We start from the raw sequence: 21,457 nt of genomic DNA, 5'->3' as shown, positions 1-21,457 counted from the left end.
TTACCAACCACTGGATCAAGGTATAATCCAAAATCTAAAGCACCATTATAAAATGGATGCTTTGGATGGTTAATATACTTGATCGGAACATTGATCTTCAAAAGAAAATGAGCCTTGATTATACTCTGCACTGGACCACCCAGGCATGGCGCAATAAGGTACTCAATGAGACTATACAAAACTTCTTTAATGAGAGTACTATTACTGGTCGTACTAGTCAGAGCCAGAAGTACTTCAGTTAGATGATCTATATCAGAGCTTAACTAGTAAGCTTTCTGGGAGTGCTCAGGAGATTGTGTCATTGGATAATTTCCTAAACCCATCAGATGACAACAACGTTGACGAATTTGGTATCATCTGATATCATTCTCGATGTGACCGCTGGTGGTGATGGTGACGGTGATGAATATACATTTGGGCGTCCATCAGACTTACCATCTAGTGTAACACTTATTCATAGCATGAACGATGCAGTTCTATGGGCACAGCGCCAAGAGGGTACTACCGAGGAGAATATTCTTCAGATAGAGGGCCTCATAGGTATATTTACTAGACTACAGATGGATAGGAGGGAACAGAAGACACTGGAAGAGACATGGCTCTCAAAGCGGAAGTAATGATGTCGATCATTATAGGAATATTAGTTACCAGACCATTTCTAGCACAATTCACTTATAGCACACTAATTTTGTTGGATGGCAGGGTGTGCCATAAGCGGGAGTTGACTGTACTCTTGATACGTCTTCGCTCTCACTGAAATTTTATTTATTGAAATGGGAGATGCTCGATGGCAGTCTGGTCAAAACAGACGGGTCGACAAATGGTGGCAAGAAAACCCAACAACAAGTCAGGTCTGTGAGCTCTAGACAGATGATGCCTATCAGGGATAATCAGATGCTATATCAAGGAGCATAATGATCATAAATCTTGAATCAGGAAATGAGTGGCATTGTTGTAGCTGTCTATCATTCTCTACAGTCGTAGGTTGCCCATAACCCTTCCTCGAGGATATCACTGCCTGAGGCAGTAATCATACAAGTGTCGTGATTTCCCCACTACATTATCTATGCTTTGGTCAGGCCATTTTTGCCTTTTCACAGCGAGGTTATGACGAAACAACACGAAAGCCAGCCACACCAGGAGACAAGCAACAGAAAATGAAACTGTGAGCCATGCCGATACTAAAGTCTGTGAACAGAGTTTAGCTGAAGTTCCAAAGGAACACAAGACGGCCTCAATTCTAGTTCTAATCAACCCATAGATTTGAGTTACGCCAATCATCCCAGTGGTAATTAGACATGATCAGCCAGTTCATCAGAATCCAACAAGACTATTGCGCTGGCCTTTTGCAAAGTCGACAAGTGTTTCTGATACTCAACCAGGGACTCAAACATTGCACGTGGAAATAGTGTGCACATGGTAATCTCGGTAATTTTGAATCAATATCAAATTGTAAAAGACAGATTGCACAAGTCGAGTTAGCCACATTGGCATATCTTGAGACCTCAAGATTAGGTATGGCTCTGATTACTCGAGAGGGAGACCACTTTTTTGCGTCGATTGACTAATCAGGTCCATGAATGAACGCAAGTATCCAGCGCCCAAAATCGTTTTTGGATTCGCGTGTCTAGGATTTGTGTTAATTTTCGTACGAAGAGGTTTTAAGTTCAATGGGAAACTGACGGTGTTCCGGCTGGAAGACAACTTTGTACATCCCCACCTGATTTGGCTGATGTATCACTCCACATATCTCTTAAGCATCCAATGGACTCCTCTGATAAATGTCCTAAGATGAGACATGAACCAGAACCACCACTGACATGGGTAATCTCAAATGGTAAGGCAGACGAGAGTATGGGCATGACCTCACGTTCCCCAATCGAAATTCCCTCGGATTGATTTGTGTGTTCTGGACAAACCTCAACTTCAGCCTGGAAACGATGGGATCGTGCTCCTCTTTGAAGTAAATCACCGGGAGCCGCCAGCATAAATTGCAGCGACGCTTCGCCGCTATAAATGTCCTTCGCATTTATTCTTGACTTGCTTGACACAACAAACAACACTGAATCATCACCCATTGAGACATTCCGGATAACGTTTGCAGAGTCGGTAGGCTAGAGGCAACATTTTAGTAAGAAAAAGTGCTTCTCACGTTCATTATGAGAACCTACAACAGTAGCCATGATTTTTTTGGCTTCGATATAGACAGAAATATTAGTGTTATCGGGGTTTCAAGCGCAGAAATGTTCTCTTTCAACCCCTCTGTCACCATGGTCAAGGACGGTCGACATATTGCGGCTACTTCAGCCACGGCGGTTAATCTCAACGTACTACTTGATAAGGACTTGACCTACACATCGCTGTCGCTCAAAACCCAGACAGAGTCTCGTCGAACCAAAGTTTCGGATTGCAACATCTATGTGACCTTGAGCCCTCTCAAACGAATGAAATTGGTGGAAAGCCTTGCGACTAAGCGCCCGCAAAGGTCGGTGCTGATGTATGCGCTGAGGCCAGATGTTCATAGCGACCAGTATCTAAAATGGTGTCATGACAGAATTTAATCGGACCTCCGGAGTAGTATTTCAGGAAACAATGGGAGCGCCTTGGCAGTGTGGCATGGTGCACCGTGTGTGGAAGTGGGAAATCGCTATCCAATCACTTAGCGCCGGCACGTTTTGAGATGAGCGGGCGGCTACGGAAACACTTAAGATGCTCAGCGCCGTCTGAAAGTGGAACGGATTATCTTTTGGGAGATTGGATTGAATCGAATGACAGTCACGAATTATACAAACTGCGTGTTTCTATGGTTGCAGGGATTTTCTGAGGTCTATCTTGGTTGAATAACATTATGTACGCCCCCAGCCCACTGTTTTCCAACATGACCTAATCTCTAATGGTTTGCGGTTAGGCAAATTCCTCCATGGTAATGTCCTCCGTGTATCAATAAAGACGGACCATCCATCACTGGCATCGCTCAGCGCACACTGGCTCCCAAGAGCTTGAATTAGGATTCGGGTAAGCCTGATTTTCCTTGAGCATTCCTCATACAAACAAACGCAGTTTTCCAAAGGCCATGTGGTTCCGGCGGCTGTTGAATTATGGAAGGACCCGATTTTGCTATTGATTCGTCAGTGTACTGTTTTGCTGCACGCTGACAGAACCCCCGTGGTATGTATCACACCGCTTTATGGTTCAATTTCCCCCCCCCCCATATAACTATGGCCCCCTTGAATCGCTAAGCAATTTTTCCAGCCTTCGCATCATAGTACGAACCGATTCGGTGTCCGTCTCATTGTGCTAGGCAATTGGTTCCCCTCAGTGAAGGATAAAGATAACCCTTCAAGTTAGTATTGTGAACAAAAATGGTTGGCTGTCTTTCACTGCTTGTCAGCTGGTTCAAGAGGGACTTTTTGACGCGTGGGGCCTCGGGCGAAGGAATACCCCGGGCAACCGCAATTACGGTCAATAACGGACCACCCGAAAGTGGGCATCTTGCTCCTGCCGGAACTGTAAATTCATACTGCGTTGACAGGGCTCCCTCCGCTGATGAACTTCCGCCGCCCCCCCCTTATCAGGCAACAGCACCAATATCGAAACCAATTACATCTCCAGACAGAAACTTCAACATCAGGCCTGCTCTTTTGGACTCTATAAGAGAAGGTGATGTTGCTTTTGCTATAAGTCTGCTTCGCACAGGGACCGACTCGAATGTGAAAGATTCCTACGGTTTCGCTCTCACACAGGCTATAAGGGGTGGTTTTGAGGAGCTCGCAATGGAGCTGCTTCGAAGAGACGCCAACCCGAATGTGAAAGATTCCTACGGTTTTGCTCTCACGCAGGCTATAAGGGGTGGTTTTGAGGAGCTCGCAATGGAGCTGCTTCGAAGAGACGCCGACCCGAATGTGAAAGATTCCTACGGTTTTGCTCTCACACAGGCTATAAGGGGTGGTTTTGAGGAGCTCGCAATGGAGCTGCTTCGAAGAGACGCCAACCCGAATGTGAAAGATTCCTACGGTTTTGCTCTCACACAGGCTATAAGGGGTGGTTTTGAGGAACTCGCAATGGAGTTGCTTCGAAGAAACGCCGACCCAAGAGTTAGAGATTCGTACGGCCCCGCGCTCATACAGGCAATAAGTTCAAGTGGTTTGAAGAGCTTAGAGAGAGCGATACGTGAAAGGATCTCAGAAACCAGTCAATAATCTAAATTTCGCGTTTGATTGGCCTATGTTCTATCTTCCGTGTGCTTGCTCATATATTGAATTTATCGTCAACTGTTTATTCAATATGCACTGCAGGAACGAATAATTCTAAGAATCACTAGCAGACTCAATAGAGGCTGGAATGTTGTAAACGCTTGAACACCTCTTTGCCGGTTTTGGTCCGACAAGCTGCAGTGTTTTTATTGATTATAGTACAACATGTTAACGAAAGCGCCTTGTGGACTAGAGCTGCAGATCGTATCCTTTAGTAGCAGGTCAACAGCAGCAAACGGTTAACCTCCCGTAGTTGAAGCGAGTAGGCGATTGGTCGTTCTTGTGTTGAAATGGTGAACGGCTTCTTGAGTCTCCCCCCTTACCTCAAGCGTCCTTTGCCGCTTTTTTTTTGATAAACTAGCCAAATTCACGCTGCTGACACTAATAGTTACAAGTTAGCATTTTTGATTTATTGAGTAGCGTCGAAGGAAACAGAATGCCAGTTCACCGCCGGACTGGTGATTGACTCGTCAAACTAAATCTTTAATAGCCTATCTGCATTAGACTCAGTTAAGCGTTGCTTTGATTTTCGTGATTCGATACAAACACCATTTTGATGGTATGAGAAAAGCCAATGAGATCTGCTACACGAACAGACCAGAGCGCCATCAGTATTCGCCGTGGTAGTTGCCGTGTAACCGCTTTCGGGGTGGTTGGTCAAAGATTTGTCCAGGAGAGTCGTGATCTGAGATATCTTTGAAATACTCCTTCTCGTTATCACTCAGCCATGCTGAGCGTCTCAAATCTGCCTAGGCCGCCTCTTCTGGTGTTCTTCTGGTGTGAGAAGAGGCTGGATAGGCAGTGGGGCGATTCTCACTCTTGCATCACGCTTCCCGGCGATATTCAATGATCACTGGGTGGCCGGTCTATATAAAATCTTTTGCAAGCGGGTTCGCTTCGGCAACGAATACCAAGATCCCCATAGCTCAAGTGATAAGAAATTCTACGATCAAGACAGCAGCGGTCGGCCCAGTAAGAGTTGAATGGCAGTCATGTAATATAATGAAAAGAATGATGTCTTACTCGAGACCTCATCTGCATACGGAGTAAGACTTTCTTCAAGAATCTTGATCGAAATAATAAGGGGAGAATAGCATCGTTGTAATCCACTTCTCACGAAAGAAACTGGACCTCCACGGCAGCTGAATTCAAGACTAGCTTCAGTGCGTCCCAGATGTTTCGGGATTCTCGCCGCTTCTATTGCACGTACGCACACGGTAGAGCCATGGGCAGCCCAGTGAAGCAGCTCAGGCTCGATGGCAGGAGTGTTGAAATTTGGCGAAAGCAAGTCGGACTACATGTTTTCGGTGCCCTCCATTTGTAAAAAAAATCGAATAAGGACCAAGGAAAACAACCGTAAGACTTTTTTTCAAGCGCGTCAGAGTCAGCCAGGATGATTCTTTTTGTTTTAGGAATATTCAGAGACATGACTTACGCAAAAGGAAGTCCAGAAATGCTTGGTTAATTCCGACTTATTCTCCATCTCGAGGAAAATTCTTAAGCTTTTCGTGATACTGAGATAACCGCTGGCTGGAACACTTCAGGGAGCACATCCAAGGTTATTGATAACATATTCATAGTAGCCTAGGAGACACTGTCATAGATTTACTAACTTGGTCCTTGTATATCGTCTAAGAAGGTTCATCGTATATAACATGGCATCAATTTGAAGCCATTTTCGACGCTAAGAATAAAAATTCGCCTGGGTGGTTCTGCTTCGGAAATCTCCAATAAATTGGAAAGGCTCTGAGTGCATCGGGCTTCACTCCCTGAATCCACTTTCAAAATTTCCATGAATGAGAAGATGAGAATGCTGCGTAATCATTGCGATAGAAATGTTGTGGGTAAAGCTAGTTTTGAGAATGATTATAGCCTATATGTTTAAGCTAGCTGAGATCGATACATCTGATTCAATATCGTCATGGTATGCGCCCCGAGTTGAAATGCTCCTTGTAGAACTTTAAATATCCATTGATATTAACAAGCGCCCAGAAATTTTGTTGTAGTGTCAACTTTATAGGGCAGGACTAGAACAAAAGTATCGAAAGCATTCAGTAGGGATGGTAGGCTCACAACAAAATCAAGCTGATGCTCTTGAGAGGACAGACTCGACAATAAAAAGTTACCATTGCACCATTCCTTTTTCCAAAACCACGATACTCCTCTCCAGAAAACCACGAGTCCACAAGGGTTCATAACGAAATTTTCGGTGTCGATATCTAGAAGTTGCTCATTATTTGCCACGAATGCTTTCAAGGAGACTTCACCACTCTTTATTACCGATTGCACCGAATCGAAGGGGTATCTGGTATCCCCGTCCATTAGATAGACACCACCCCACTCACAATCGAAAATCGAAGGCAACACTGAAGGTTGATGACGCCAGGGAAAGCATCACGTCCGACGACCGGTGCATCAGATCCCACATTATATATTTGGGCGGCTAGTCGGATTTGAAGATATCTCTCTTTATTTCCTATTCTCGCAGCTATACCGGGAGGAGCAGCAATCTAGTCGCCTCCGTGATGATGACTTTCGGGTTTGGATAGACCAGATACTCCTCCCTGCAATCTATCGCCATGCGACGGCTCGCTTGTCCAGCATTATCCTTCTAGCTTTGACCACAGCCGGCTGAAAGCTACGGCCCGGGGTTTTGAGATGCGCTCACAGCAAGTGGACCCAGTCGCTCGGCAGCAGCTTCTATTCTATTTCCTCCCGCCAAACACACTCGCGCTTGTGTGGGCAAGTATTCTCGAGACCATTGAGAGCGCTGGGCTTCAGCAATTCTCAGGCGTGACTATCCTCGTCCAAGGCAAAAACTTGAAGACATTGACCAAAGCCAACACGTGGGACGGTATGATGCAGGAGTTCGCCCAGCATTGGGGCAACACGATCGACGAGTCTCTTCTCTCTGACCAATTCTACATCGACATTGGGAAAGAGACGTGTCCTACTGGGCCCTCACGGGTTAGTGGTGTGGGACTCCATGCATCAAGGCACTGTTCGGCCGAGGAGCCCCGGAAAAACTCATTACTGCCACAGACCATTCTCTGGCTGCGTTGCTGCCTCGAATTATATACCGATTGGATCGGGCAGCAACATCCTCCTGAGTCCTCACGTCCAAAGCAGCAGTTTTATCCGACCAGCCTGCTCCACGATAGCGACAGCCTCATATTGGAAACGCGTCGACCCTCCCCGCAGCGGCAGGCGGGTCTTCTCTATACGCAGCTGTATTCGAGCGTGAAGGGGGTATTTGCGGCAGGGGATGTATATCCATTTTCCAACCCAGCCCTAGAAACCTTGGCATTCGATCCCCAGCTACGCAAGACTTGGCAGCACGTCGGAGGTGGTCTCAGTCATGACCCTATCGCGTTAATGCGGGCTTATCTGAATATGAAGCAGAGGTGCTATGCTGCCTTGCAAGGATCATGTCTCAAGGTCTTCGGGCTTCGCGAGGAACACCGTGTCTCGCTACACCTTTTCTACACGATTGACCAGGAGCATCGAGAACGCAATTTCCATGACACGCGACTTCCGGGGGCTCCATCAACGGTTGAGCCGTTCTACTCCCTCCCTACCCCGACTCTCCTCTTTTGGTTCCACTGGAACATCAACAAGTTCTGTGTGGGGTTTGCGGCTATCTATAGCATCAACGACCGCCATTTCGTCACGTGGGAACACACCCGGGTGATGATGATGTTCCTGCGCTGCCTGCAATTTTCCTATGGTGGTGGCCTGTTACAGCGTGTATCTGGCTGCTGGCGGGACGTCTGGTTCCGGCCTGATGCTCGGCGGACAGATGGTCTTCGCCGGTGTGAAGGGTTAGGGTTCCAGCGTAGTATGGAGGAGTACGGGTATGCCTGGTTTCTGGATAAGATAGACTGGGATACGATGACCTTCCGCCAGCCCTCCGCGCAGTACATGATGTTCAACAGCCCTTCTCTGCAGGGAGCGTTCCACGCGCGGTATGGGCAGATCCGAGACGTCCGCCTCGACTTCCTTCGGGTGCACCAGGCACACCGCTGGATGGAGGAATTTAGCTCTGTCTCTCCCTGTCTAGATCTTCTCGAAGATTTCCTCCGACAACTTTCCCTCTGCGTGTTTCGGAAAGATGTCTTTTTACATGTTAAGCGACTGTTACACGCGGACCATGCCGCCCGTGCTCTTGCTGGCGAGGTTCCCCTCAGCTATGATAGCATTAGCGGTGTCTTCATTGAGGGCGCCCAAACACTGCAGCTTCTGGATCAACGCCGGATCGCGGTGAAGAGCGTGGACACTCTATTCGCTTGGCTATGGGAGTGGAAAGATGGGCGGTATAATCGTAAGGGGTGGAAGGACAAACCATATCGCATGGTATATCAGCAAAGCTTCGAGGCCGTCAATCAGATCCTTGGTAAGGATCGAGCGCGCGAGTGGAAGAAGGCGTTGAAAATCTCATTCCTCCAAAGCCACTGGTTGCTTCCATACCCACATAGCAATGGATTCATGCGCAAGTCCAAGGACAGGAGGTGTGGTGGTCCAACTTCAACGTCGGATTGTACGAGCATTATAAGCAATGGTATGGTGTGTCGCGAGTGGGTGACATTTTCCCTGCTGAATACGTAAAACACCATCCAACGACTGTCTGGGGCCGCGCTTATGGCGAGCCCCATACATGGAGCATGCCATGGAGCCGGAGATGGTTCTGATTCGGCTTCCTGAGGGGGAATTGTATGAGAAATTAGTACGGATCGCCGATCGCTTTTCCCAAAATCCTGATGCCTCAGTGTTGAAGAGAAAAGCCCCGCCGACTGTCTTTAAATTTGGTATCACGATTGGAGATGATTCTCTGTTGAAGGCCCAGCGCAAGGTCAAGGGCACTGCGGCCCAAGACTTGTGCATGCAAATGATCCAGGCCCTGGATGAACATGAGGTCTTGGGACATTCTCGGCGCATTCTCCGGCCTCGCAGAAAGCTCAGCCGACCAGGTCAGTCGACTGCAAATACCCACGATAATGAGATGACATCAGATGAAGAATCTATCCCCAACCGACGAGATCGCCGCGTGAGGGGACGCAACTCTTCGGCTGATAAGAAAGCATAAAGAGTGAAGGTAAGTAGAATTGCCAGATTGTGCAGTACCTGCCTGAGGCAGGCATATCCTGCGCGGATATGCACTTTCCAATTATAACAAGCTACTCTTCTTTGAAATTCAACGGACTCGGGTGGGCTTTCTTTCCCGATCCGTCAAACCCGTCACATAAGGTTATCAAATCCCTGGACATCCCCCACAAGCTCCCCATTTCTGCCTTCAACCTTTGAAACCCCTTTGAAAAAAGACTTTGAAATTAAACAGTCACAATTTGATCCAGTTTCTAATATAAATAAAGCTCTGGGCCTAATACAAGAAGAAGCGGCGCCATTTCTGACGCTCATTCTTCCCCTGCTGCTGGGACGTAGTTTAAGCCTTTTCCATGGCCTAAAATTTCGAGTGTTGCGCACTCATAGAACAAAAGCCAACCCCTTTAACCCATCCGGTCGATGGGATAAGGGGGACCAAGTAGCAGAATACGTATACGTGAGATTCCTGTCTCGATATCTGAGAAATGACATTTGGGATGGCTTGTGCTCCACAATCTTTAATTGATCTGTGAACTCAGGCTCCTTGTGATTCCAAGGGTTGCCGACGTCTACGATATAAATCTAGTCCTTTCTATGCACCGCACATCTCAACATCATAACATACAAAACGTGTTGAATGGGTCTCATTTCCGTGCAACTTATGATAGTCGAGGTTTCTGTATTAGCAGATGGAAGCGAATGGCAACAGAGAGAGAATACATCAGCTCTCCTTATACTTTCAAAGAACCGAGCTCAATGTACTTATCAGCTACTGTCGGATTGACAGATACTGGTATGTGCTAGTATTGAGGTGTTCCATTGAGATGCCTTGACGTGTTCTAGCTGGATCTCGTTGTTGAAGCGTTATCAGATCTCGGGGGTCTTTCCTAGCGTGTTACGACGCTGGTATGCCGAGAGTACCCCGTTTACCATACACAGACAAAGAGAAAATGGGTACTTGATGCATAAATCTATCCTGGTGGTAAAATACCACTCCTGGGTTCGACAAATAACCCTGTGTTTAAACACCCTCATTTCCACATTTTATATTGTCAGCTCTAGTTTTGATGCACCGTAAATCTGGCTTATGAACTGCAGCTGGAGAATGGCGGGTCAACTCAATCCCTTGTCTTGTTCGCAGTGTGTGGGACCACCTAGTGACTGGTCTCGGCTCTGGAGCGGATCATCGAAATATGGTTGCGTGTGCTTACCGTGTGGTATGGGGCGACTCGATCCTCATCTGCGGGGGCGTTTTGGCTCCTGGTCTCCTGTATTGTGCATGTATCTCTTCTTCAGAGTGAAAATGTACGCAACCGGCATATCGATATGCAAGGTTGCCCAACTCTGCCCAACCCCACCTTTGCTACAATATATCGTAAATATAACTCGAGTTTCAAATTCTTGAAAGAATACTGCACTCAATATCGAGCTTGGTTATAAACAGAAGTGTATACGCGGCGCAAAAGGCAACATGTACGAGTTGAAGGATGTTCCAGGGAAGGGAAAAGGTCTTGTGGCAACCATAAAGGTTCGACAGGGCACGCGGATTCTCTGCGAAGAAGCTATCATCCGAGTCCCTCATAATTACGACCAACTGGGCAATAAAAAGCTACAGAGACACATGTGCCAGCAAGTCAATGCGCTCACTGAACAACAGCGACTGGCATTCCTCTCTCTACACAATATTTATCCCTACAAGAATCCCGCCGAACAATACATCGGGATCATACGCACAAATGCCTTCTCAATTGAAGAGGACGGGATCGGAGGAGGAGTTTTCCTCGAAGCAAGCCGCATCAACCATGCTTGCGATAACAACACCCAGAAGAGTTGGAACGAGAATATCAAGCGGCATACTGTCCACGCCCTACGAGACATCAACGAAGGTGAAGAAATCACAGTATATTATCTAGCGGTCCAAAACAGCCGGCAAGCCCGACAGGAGGCGCTACGAGCAAAATTCAAGTTTTCATGCTCATGTCGTATTTGCTCGTTGCCACCCAAACAAATACAGAGGAATGATGAGATACTGGAAGAGATTAATCATCTGGATTGTCTCGTCGGTCAGCGTGGCCTTGAGGGGATCTTATCATCCCCTCTCCGAACCCTGCGCTACCTTGACCGAGAGATTCAGCTATATAATATGACGGGCCCGGATGACCCAGGCTTGTCCAGGGTGTATTTGGATGCTGCGCAAGTTGCTATTGTGCATGGTGATTTGGCAAGAGGACGCATCTTTGCAGAAAGAGCGGTACGAAGTTGGCGAATTTCTGGCGGTAGTGATAGCAAAGACGTGATTGAGTATGGGGCACTGCCACAAAATCCTTCACAGCTACCGCTATACGGAATCTCAATGCAATGGAAGACGACAGGGGATGATGTTCCAGACGCACTTGGATCCACAGAGTTCGAAGACTGGCTGTGGAAGAGGGAGGTATCACCACGTTCGGGGGCGCAGAGAGGTCTTCACAACCGCGCGACCTTCCCTTCGTTCAGCGGTCTCCCAGACGATCGAGGTGTAGATACGGGTTTTTATAGGGGTTCGGACCAGCCACATCGGCATTGGTGTTTTCTAGCGGAGATTGTGGACTTTGATTTTCTCACCCGTCTACACATGAAGATAAGCGATGTCGACGGGAGGAAGATTCCTCTATGTTTCTATACTGATGGTCAAGGAAGGGAGTTAGAGCCCGCGAGAATTCGAAGGGGCTACACTGTAGCAATCCTCTACGCACAACAGCACGCTTTCATGTTTGACGAACCGGGTATTCGTCATGAAGTTCCGGCAAGGATGAAGGTAAAACCCCCCAATATCATTCGATTGACTCCTAGAAGATGCTAATAAAGTTTACTTGACGCAGATATTCCCAACTTCGCTGCAAAACATGCTTTGGTTGAGTGATCAAATTCAGCATATCGAAGCAGAGTCTGATGGTCGTAACGAATGTCACGGATGTGGAAAAAGCTCAACCTCCTTGAAGAAGTGCTCTAAGTGCTCTTTCTTCTGGTATTGCAATAAGGTGCGGTTAGGATACCATACTGCTTAGGTGCTACTGCTGATTCAATTAGACCTGTCAGGTCCGTGGCTGGAACGAAAAACTCCATAAAACCAGCTGCAAACTTCTCCAAGATCCCGATTCGAGAGGCATGTTTCTCCTCGACTGGAGCCAGTTTGACAAAAATCTTAACTTTCCTCTTTCTGCCAACACTTTTGAAGCAGCAAGCACTGAAAATGAATGATATGCCGCAAAGGTCAGCAAGGATGTCTTCCAACTGTAAGGCAAGACATACGCTCTCAGGTCAATAGCTGGAAAAGCAAAGAGACAAGTTGCAACATAAAGGATAGCCGCAGACATACCAATTTTCATAGTAGCTTGAGGTGGTGCCAATATTGAAGCGCTAGAGATTGTCGTTGAAAATGAAGTAAAACGCCTCATTACTCACTAAAGAGCTGCTTTCTTAGATCTCACAAACATCTACAGTGATACTCAAAGTCACTCCCTCAGCACTGCACTGCGCGAACCAATTTTCTTCCTCTAGTAGGCTCGAACGATGTATCTGGTGGTTTGCTCCTCGACGCGTCCCGAATGAATCATTCCTGCAGACATAATACCAAAATACTTCCAATGAGAATGTTGGGGAGCTCACCATTCACGCTCTCCGGCACATTGAGGCAAGAAATATCCATTTATTGTCTGGCCAGTACGTCGGAATTTGTAAAACGGCAGCATTTTCTAAAGTAGAAATCCAACTTCAAATGCAAATGCGAGCTCTGCTCACTGCCCCAGCTCAGTGAGAACTTAGCGACGAACGGCTGAATAAAGTTCGGCTCATTGACAGCTTTATCGGCAGTTCCTTCCGGGGTGATCTAGATGCAAAGATAGCGAGTAGGGCTCCGAAAGGAATATGACTATTCATGAATATTCATGAATATTTGCGAATATGAATAATATGAACTGCATAATATAAATATGAATAAGAGATCTATTCATATTCGCAATATTCATGAATATTTGAATAGTCATATTTAATCATATACGCAGAGAGCATACATTACCGTTCACATTGTTACATCGCAATACAACAACCATAATTAATGGCCTTAAGACTCCATTACATACAATTGACCACTCTTGAGATATTAAGTCCCCTTGTATTTGGATATTATCACAATAACTAGCCTGGAAATCTATTTTGATGCTGTTCTTCAATATCATAAATCGTCGCATAGTCTCCGCATTCAGACAGTGTCTCATGAGCCCCAATACATCTCTGGCATTGCTCAACTCGCGCTCAATCCCTACCTCCGCTGATGGAACCGGCAGGCAATCCTAAGCTGCCTTTGCCGTAGTGGAAAACTGAATATATTCGCCTTCCACCACTTGAGAGCCCATTCTTCGCTTGCATCGTCAATCATACGGTGGGTACAACTCACTGATGGCGCGTCTAGATTTCTATCAATGTCCGAAAGAAGCGTCCGCTCTGATGGTTGTAGGGGCTCTCCATTTCACAGATGTTTCCTTCCCATAGCTCAGAGAGTAGGGAGAGCATGCCATTATTCAGAGCATTTTAGTCGCGACGTGGAAAACCACGCGTCTTTCGCGATAATGGGTTAGGTTATGATGCCATTCTGTATTTGGCTAGTGTCAGTAGTTCAAGCAGTACCTGGGAGCGAGGCATGTCACACCTTCAGTATCACTCGATAATACTTGATAGCCTCGCGGGTTGGGAATGAAAAATGAGAATTAAACAAGAATGGGGAATCTTAAATGTGCTTTCGCCTAATGCAATCCCATCAAAATGGAAAGTTGATAGGTCTTTTCTTGCTACGCGGCGGTTTCTCACACGCGATTCTCATGGTAAACAATCTGTGACCTGGGTGATAAGTGACTTAAAGTCGCGTTATAAACGCGTTTCAACGTGTCAATGGTCATAGTTATGTCGTATCTTAAATTTAAAGTAGAACGGGCGGGAATAAGTAAAATTATGGTAGTCGATTTAATTGTAGCAGCAAAGATATAGGAAGGCGTCTCGTAGATATATATAATTTCGCTCGACTTTCGGTAACCACATTTCTGGTTACCAAAAATAGACACTTACCATTAAGAACTCACTGACAGTGACCACACAAACTACGTAGACCTTACCGAGCCTGCAATATAGGGTATACAGCTCTGGAACATGGTTTGAATGGGAGAAATTTGCTACTTCTGCTTGGCCGAGGCCGTGATGGCACTTGAAATTTAAGTTGACTGGTGGAAACGTGAATTTGGGCAATACAAAAACCGGGGAAACGGAAGAACTATTAATGCGCACAAAATGCATGATATAATGTCGACGATGGATCAATCGGTAAGGTCTCGTACGTAGCAATGGATTATCACTAAACAGCTGCTCTTCTAAGTACCTCCGTCCCCTGTTACATACATACTCAGACTCAGGGGCTTGCTTCTTAGTAAGCTTCTCTAGTGAATCCTGTCCAAAACGGGCTTAGTGGTAAATTACCACTGACATATACATGTAATATGAATGCGAATATGAATAATGCGCTTATTCGCGTGAATACGATATTCATTTATTCATATTCGCATTCATTTATTCCTTTCGGAGCTCTAAAGGCGAGTCCAAAGTGTGTGGAAATAGGCGACAACAAATCACCCTGAGCGCAGACCAGCGCTGCTTGGGAACCCCTTGCCTAATTCAATTCAATACGAGATCATAGCTAAGTCTGTTTCCGAATTATGTTGTACTCTAACATTCGTGATATCGATGTTTTTCGGCGTTGCAATAAGGGCTGTTCCAGCTCTTACCATACGTGAAAGGGTGTCCACAAATGTAGTACTTGACTTGCACGCTATGATTGAAAACAATATTTGGAATTTGCTTTTCTCTGGCAATGATGCCCGGGAAGTTTGACCATAGATCCAAAAGAGCAATAAATGAGACTGCTTTAAGTATCTCTCGTGCTCTCTAATAATCACAGTTTCCGCAGTATCCACACTCCTTGTCACAGGCTGTATAATCTTGTATGGGTTCAAAATCATAATCGTAGACCTGGTCACCGCGATTTCTATTTTCGTATTGATACCCACTCATACGAATCTTTGATTTCAACTCCTCATCCTATTTCAATTAGTTATATTTGGATTAACAGAGCGGAGCATTACCTCGTCCAGTGGGACTTTCTGGCTCACTTCGACCTCCTCGTTGCCCGGCTTTCCTCGTGAAAATTTGTTTTTGCGCAAACATTCCTCAAGGACATCTGTTTTAGAAGTAGATTTCGATGCATCGGTAATATTCCAGCCGTATCTAGATGCAAGTCCAGAATTAAGTACGCAAGTGATGATTTGCTGGAGCCTGAGTCGTCCATGTACTTGGAGCCCTGGAGACGGTTGGGTTGCTCGCATCGCATGAGCTACCAAGGATCTTAAATCGACCTCTCCATCTTCCTCCAGCTCAAAACAATCATGAAAAAATATGATGATGTTTGAAGTAGTCAACTTTGCTTTCCAAAAGGGTTCAAGCTCAAGATCGAGGTTTAATTCTTTGTTAGCCCAATCAACGCACAGTAATGATACGAGACTGCTCGACCCAAGATCTGCTCTAACGGATGAGAGTAAGAACCCAAGAACGGGCACCAAAATCGAAGGATCTGTTGCTTTGGTGGCATTTTGATCGACGTCCTATCTCAAGTTTTAACACCGAGCTGTCCGACTCGCACACTGAAATGACTTACCTGAGATGTTGACGCTTCGCCTTCAAGAAGAAATGACGCATTCTTCGGATTCTTGTTCTCTCCTGTGGGGTGCTGTCTCTTGCAGCTACCATCCCTGAGAGCTAGATCGATATCTTGTGATGGTCTCGCAATATTGGCCCGCCAGTGATGCTGATTGATGGGATCCTTTTGGTTGAGATTGACTTCGAAGAACTTGTTATGCGTGGTACATTTGAAATTCTTGTAACTTTTCACTCATTGAGCTTCTTTAGCCCAAAAAAAAAAAAAAAATTGGATTTAGATGGACCATACGAGTTGAGCTTTTGAAAATTACCCGTTATCAGGTCTTGCTCGGTAACCTCCACAAATTCAATACCGACCCGGTCTGCTGCGGGGGTGCAGATGCTGGGAGATGGGATGAAATATCGTTTGGATTCAAGGGCGCCATAATTGACTTGTTGAACCAATTGAACCGCAAAAGCTGGCAAATTTTTGGAGTCTAGAAAGTACTGGATTGAGTCTGCAGCGGGAGAAGACTGGGATCGTTTAGCCCACGAGACAAAAGGCTCGAACTTTTCATCATGCAAAAGATGTGATGGCTGATAGGGAGATGGAGTAGTGCAGCAGAATATCGCAGACATGGTCATATCTTCCATAGACAAAGTCAATTGAAGTTTATGTAGATGGGTTTCTTTAGATGATTATTGAAAACATTCATTCTACTCCGAGGAGATAGACCTATATATATTCCTGGGATTCTTGGCACCTCCAGACAGGTGGTGGCTTCATTCTGGGGCTTTGCAACATTCTAGATGCTGCAGAATGCGTCATTTGCACAGTCCGGTCTGTGTCCGGAGCCAGTTGTACACATCGTCAGCAACGTTTATCTTGGGAACGTAGTTGCCCTTGGCAGCGAACAGACACTAGTGGCTACTTCCCCGGGCCATTTCGAGGTCAGGACAGCAATCTCTAGTGGCAGCTCACGGCAGTTCGTTGGCTCGATGAAGGAAGAGGACATCAAGAACATGTGAGTGTTGTCTGAGGCATTTATTTGGGTGGCTGATCCTAGCTGGAGATTATCTGGTCGGTATCGTATGCATAGATAATGGGGTTGTGTTTGTCTCAGTTCATTCCAGAGGACCATGTGCCGTTATTTTGTAAGCCCGGTTCGGCTTTGCTCTCATATGTAGCTCTTGTGGTGTATTTCAGCGCTCAGTAGGGGTGAGAGGGGGTTTGTGGGCTTCCGAGAATAAGACGGGGACGGAAAAGAGTTCTGATTTTTAGCTTCATCCTGATCAATGTGATCCATTCTGAGAAGGTTGGCTCTTGACCGCCCCTTAGTCCCTCGGTGAAAAACAACTTTCTATCCGATTCAATGTAGAGCAAGTAATCTAGTAATTAGTTACTCCGATCGGTAGTCTTAGAAATGAGACATCGATTTGACAAAAGAGCCTCTCGAATGAGTTGACGACGAAAATGCCTGCAAAGAATGCGCAGCACATTGCCTGCGACGAGACTAGACGACCCCATTCAGTTTCAGTAGGCGCTGGTGGCCCTTATATACTACATTATGGCAGAAATAAACCCAATCGACCAGTCTTTGGCCTGAACTGCCGCGATCAAAGTACAGTCACACGCCGTCGGCGAATATACGGGGCAGAAAGGAAGCGGGCTATAAAGATATCTCTTCCCATCAATAACAATATCACCAGGTACGCCCTCATCTACACAGGAATCACTTCTCATTTTAAAAGGTACCCTGTAAAAAGCCTACAAAAAGCCTGGCTGAGTAGCCTCCCACCCTCCCTAGGTCTGGTCCGTGCGCGCCGCGGGGCAGCTCTCAAGCTGTCAAGAAACAAAGCATATCAGATTTTCAGATCAGTTGACCTTGGCGGCTGAGAGCCCCCATAAATACGTTCGGTTCCCGTTATATCGAGGAATTGTTTGCTCATCTAAGTTCCTCACATGTCCCTTAAATCAATGGCAAATGCGGTTGGTCCTCCCTGCACCTTGATGGGCTCAGTAGATTCGGCAACCAAGGCCAGCATCGATCTTCTCGAAGGGATTCAAACTTTAAAACCAAATCTGAAGCCTTTGCGTGATTTGGCGAGTGAACTTGAATCTTTAAAAGCAGTATTGGAATCGCTCGGCAAAACGATTCAAACTTCTACAGATACCACCCTTCTCAAACTTGTTCCTCCGTTAGACGTAGCTCAGTATCACTCTTTGAATACTCGCTACTAGCTGACTGCTCACTACTGCCGGCGGAACTAGCCCTATCGGAGCGTCTGGGTGACGTATCGACCCCCGACTGAGCTAGTCGCCAAATCCACGCTGCCCGCTGGCGCTTCGAAAATCGGTATTTCGGACTATTCCATTCATGTGTGGCCTGCGTACGCGCGAAAAACATCAAAATCTGCTGCCATGGCAGCGTGTGTCGGTCGATGTTCTCAGCGTCCATATACGCTTGCAGTGGCTGATGCGGTAATCGGTCCCGCTCCGTACGGACTGCCTCAGTGCGAATCGACTGGCTAGTCTTCGTACAAATCAACTGGCTAATTCGAGCTATAACGGCCATCGAGTCCCAGATTGCCGAAGCTGCTTTTTCGGCCGAAATCGCTGAGTTGGCGTTGGGCGCTTGAACGCTGTCACGTAGATCTTGCGGGTTAATCCCCCGTAGGTAAACCGCCCACTGCGTACGTCGAAGCCATGGATTCGCTTCGTCCCGCTGACTAGCCTGGATAGTTTGGGGCTGACTCTGTCGCTCGGTGAAAGCCTGCTCTATTTGGTCGAGAACCTGATCACCGAGTACGGTCGGGGCAATCGGCTTAGGAACGGGCTCTACTCCGCCCGTACGGACGCGAATGTAGTGGGAGCCTGGCCCCTGGCCGAATGCCCGCTGACAGCGTACGACTTGCGTAAACTGGCGAATCTGCTGCTCGGCTGCTGATGGTCCTGGCTGCTTCCTGCCACCGCCAACGTTATTGACTGGAGCAGTCCAGCTATGGTGATCTCGCCAATGCTGGCGTATAGTCTTTACCGTACGTCCGATAAATGAGCATAATGGGATTTTGGTGCATAGTAAGCCGTCGGAGTAAATAGGTAAGTTAGGAATTGGGGTGCTTATAACACTAGGTGGCTCCCACTGTTCACATTCCTCTATACGATCCCAATTCTGAATAGTCTCACTGACTAAACGGGCCCTAGCGAGACTGAGTCGATGATGCGTGCCCTGGAGATGGGCGACCACTTGCTTCGGTCTAATACCATGCTCGCATCGCTGACAAACGATAACTGGGTCTGTCGATGGCTGATGAAAAAGCTGATGTTCCATTGTCGATAGAAGATATATTTATCCGCGCGTAGATAAATCAAGTGGATTGGAATGGATGTTCGGTACTGAATATGGAGTGAATCGGGTCCGAAATGATTCTGAGATTAAATGGGAATCGTCTTTACCCCCTGAATGATTCTCTACCCCTCCTGATCCTTGTAGACTAGATAATCGAGGTCATACAATTCGTCGAAAACCCTAAGTGACGCCTCAGGCTCCGGTCGCAACCCTAAGTAGCCCAGTTGGCGGCACCCCATCAAAACTATCTCCGATTTTCAATCGCGAATTACTCAAGTACTATTTGACTGTATGATCTGAAAGTGAAATGGAGGGTATTTAACTACGTCTATTATAACTTTCTAAATTTTCAGACCGATCGGAGCGAGAAAAGCAGCTGCAGTCAGGTCGGGAAAGTTCACTTGCAGTCAGCCCTGTGCCAAGCTTTTTCGCCCATAGTTAAGGAAAAACCCTCACCTGCAGTCAGGCTGACTGCACCACCCCCGTGGGATAGAGCCCTCTTAGTGCTTGTGGTGGGCTGATCCATTTCCCGACATCTGCCCCCTAGAATCCATTGCTACGTACGAGACCTTACCGATTCATCGATCGTTGACATTCTCTACAATTACCAACCTTAGCGTGTTCATCCCGCAATCTCAACTTGACCGCTTCCCAGCCACTTTGAATTATTAATTTTTGACCAGGGTGTAGCCATCTGTTAGTGTTTGTGTTTGGTTCTAATAAGATTTTGAGGCTGGTTACTCAGGCAGTTCAGGCATCCGCCTCCGCATAACCTTTATTCTGCAGATAAACCCACCGTTTGCCAAGGTAATATGATCATACATTAGGTCGCTTGCCTCTAAAACAAGCCCAACAAGGATCTCGGCCGACGCATAATCGCATTCCCTCTCTCTATGGCCTCGGGCGGCAACCGTCACCATGTCTACTGGAATCTTCGATTCGGCCATCTTCTATTAATTCTGAACCAGGCTGATTCATTCCCCATGCCCAGAAAACATGGTAAGAAATGACTTCGCAAAAAATTGTTTGATTTGATTGTGAAAGAGAGTCTGTTCAATAATCTAAGTAGAGCTCGAGGTAGAAAAATAAACAAACTAGTGAGCACGCCTGCAATTTTACATACTTCAGGAACCAAGCATGTCCAATCTGTGCTTGCGCTGCTCATGCAGTCTAAGCTTATCTTTACGCATTGGCTTCCCTGCAAGGGCACAACCAGAACGGGTACAACAGGCCATGGTCTTCGTGATAGAGATGGGGTCTGAATGCTTGGATGCCATATGCCGTATGAGGCTTTCTTTGATGCCAAATCCATTTTGGCTTCGTGCATACTCACATCCCTCCACGGGGCATATATGGAGACGTTCATGGTATTTGACATGTTTGCTTTTGATTTGTCAGAATATGCCAAAAGGGTTGTTAGGCAATCGAAGAGATTATAAGACATACTTGAGCCGCCCGAGTTGTTCGAATCTTTCACCACAATGTTTGCATTGCAGGGAAGTGACTGAGTTGCGGTTTCTGCTCGGTGGTGAAGGTAGCTCAGACTGTAATGAACCCGAGAATTCTTGGGAGACAAAATGATCTCTCTCTGTTTCTTCATGTTGAGAATATCCTCCTAGATGTCGCAAAGAATCTTGCTGTTGTTGTTGCTCTCCATCAAGTGTGTTATCAACAAACCGGGGGTGACTTGTTGAATCGAGATATGGAAGGGGACCAGTATCGTCCGCTTTGCTAAGCCAGGCTGGGTTGACAGTATCAAAAGTCTCCGAAAGTTGTTGTTGTGATTTAAGAGAATTGATCTGTCGATCAGTGGCTAGTGGTGGTCTTTCTGATATGTGTTCGCGCTATCAAAAAATGGGATAAGAAGAGTTCCACGTATTTTTGAATCCCCGGGTTGTAGATTGATCACAAAATTGATATATTGGAGGGTTGGTAAGACGACTCAGTCTCCCAATAAGTGCAGAGCAGAAAAAGTATCTTCTTGCAAAGGAGTGATTAGAGGAGATAACGAAAGACAGATTTAAAACACGAAGTACG

General features: G+C 46.5%; 7 protein-coding genes across 7 annotated transcripts; 5 read left to right on the top strand and 2 right to left on the bottom strand.

Moving 5' to 3' along the window:
- Positions 1-326: 326 nt before the first annotated feature.
- N7511_011323 (uncharacterized protein) lies at positions 327-568 on the top strand (the record flags this gene model as incomplete). Its single annotated transcript, XM_057133700.1, has 2 exons — positions 327-540; positions 561-568. The coding sequence occupies 2 exons, from the start codon at positions 327-329 to the stop codon at positions 566-568; spliced, it is 222 nt and encodes a 73-aa protein (XP_056978657.1).
- A 1,675-nt stretch (positions 569-2,243) lies between these two features.
- Positions 2,244-5,036, top strand: N7511_011322 (ankyrin repeat domain-containing protein; the record flags this gene model as incomplete). Its single annotated transcript, XM_057133699.1, has 3 exons — positions 2,244-2,485; positions 3,392-4,094; positions 5,007-5,036. 3 exons carry the CDS (start codon positions 2,244-2,246, stop codon positions 5,034-5,036), a joined length of 975 nt encoding a protein of 324 aa, XP_056978656.1.
- Positions 5,037-6,911: 1,875 nt separating this feature from the next.
- N7511_011321 (uncharacterized protein) lies at positions 6,912-8,858 on the top strand (the record flags this gene model as incomplete). Its single annotated transcript, XM_057133698.1, has 1 exon — positions 6,912-8,858. One exon carries the CDS (start codon positions 6,912-6,914, stop codon positions 8,856-8,858), a length of 1,947 nt encoding a protein of 648 aa, XP_056978655.1.
- Positions 8,859-8,907: 49 nt separating this feature from the next.
- N7511_011320 (uncharacterized protein) lies at positions 8,908-9,336 on the top strand (the record flags this gene model as incomplete). Its single annotated transcript, XM_057133697.1, has 1 exon — positions 8,908-9,336. The coding sequence occupies one exon, from the start codon at positions 8,908-8,910 to the stop codon at positions 9,334-9,336; it is 429 nt and encodes a 142-aa protein (XP_056978654.1).
- Positions 9,337-10,824: 1,488 nt separating this feature from the next.
- On the top strand, positions 10,825-12,195 carry N7511_011319 (SET domain-containing protein; the record flags this gene model as incomplete). The annotated part of the gene is made up of 1 exon (XM_057133696.1): positions 10,825-12,195. The coding sequence occupies one exon, from the start codon at positions 10,825-10,827 to the stop codon at positions 12,193-12,195; it is 1,371 nt and encodes a 456-aa protein (XP_056978653.1).
- Positions 12,196-15,323: 3,128 nt separating this feature from the next.
- Positions 15,324-16,724, bottom strand: N7511_011318 (uncharacterized protein; the record flags this gene model as incomplete). The annotated part of the gene is made up of 5 exons (XM_057133695.1): positions 15,324-15,476; positions 15,521-15,662; positions 15,921-16,036; positions 16,090-16,315; positions 16,381-16,724. The coding sequence occupies 5 exons, from the start codon at positions 16,722-16,724 to the stop codon at positions 15,324-15,326; spliced, it is 981 nt and encodes a 326-aa protein (XP_056978652.1).
- A 1,529-nt stretch (positions 16,725-18,253) lies between these two features.
- On the bottom strand, positions 18,254-19,402 carry N7511_011317 (uncharacterized protein; the record flags this gene model as incomplete). Its single annotated transcript, XM_057133694.1, has 1 exon — positions 18,254-19,402. The coding sequence occupies one exon, from the start codon at positions 19,400-19,402 to the stop codon at positions 18,254-18,256; it is 1,149 nt and encodes a 382-aa protein (XP_056978651.1).
- Positions 19,403-21,457: the final 2,055 nt, after the last annotated feature.

This window comes from Penicillium nucicola, assembly GCF_028828085.1.
Source record: "Penicillium nucicola strain IBT 29836 chromosome Unknown utg000013l, whole genome shotgun sequence".
Lineage (NCBI taxonomy): Eukaryota > Fungi > Ascomycota > Eurotiomycetes > Eurotiales > Aspergillaceae > Penicillium > Penicillium nucicola.
This window is presented reverse-complemented; position numbering and strand designations above follow the sequence as displayed.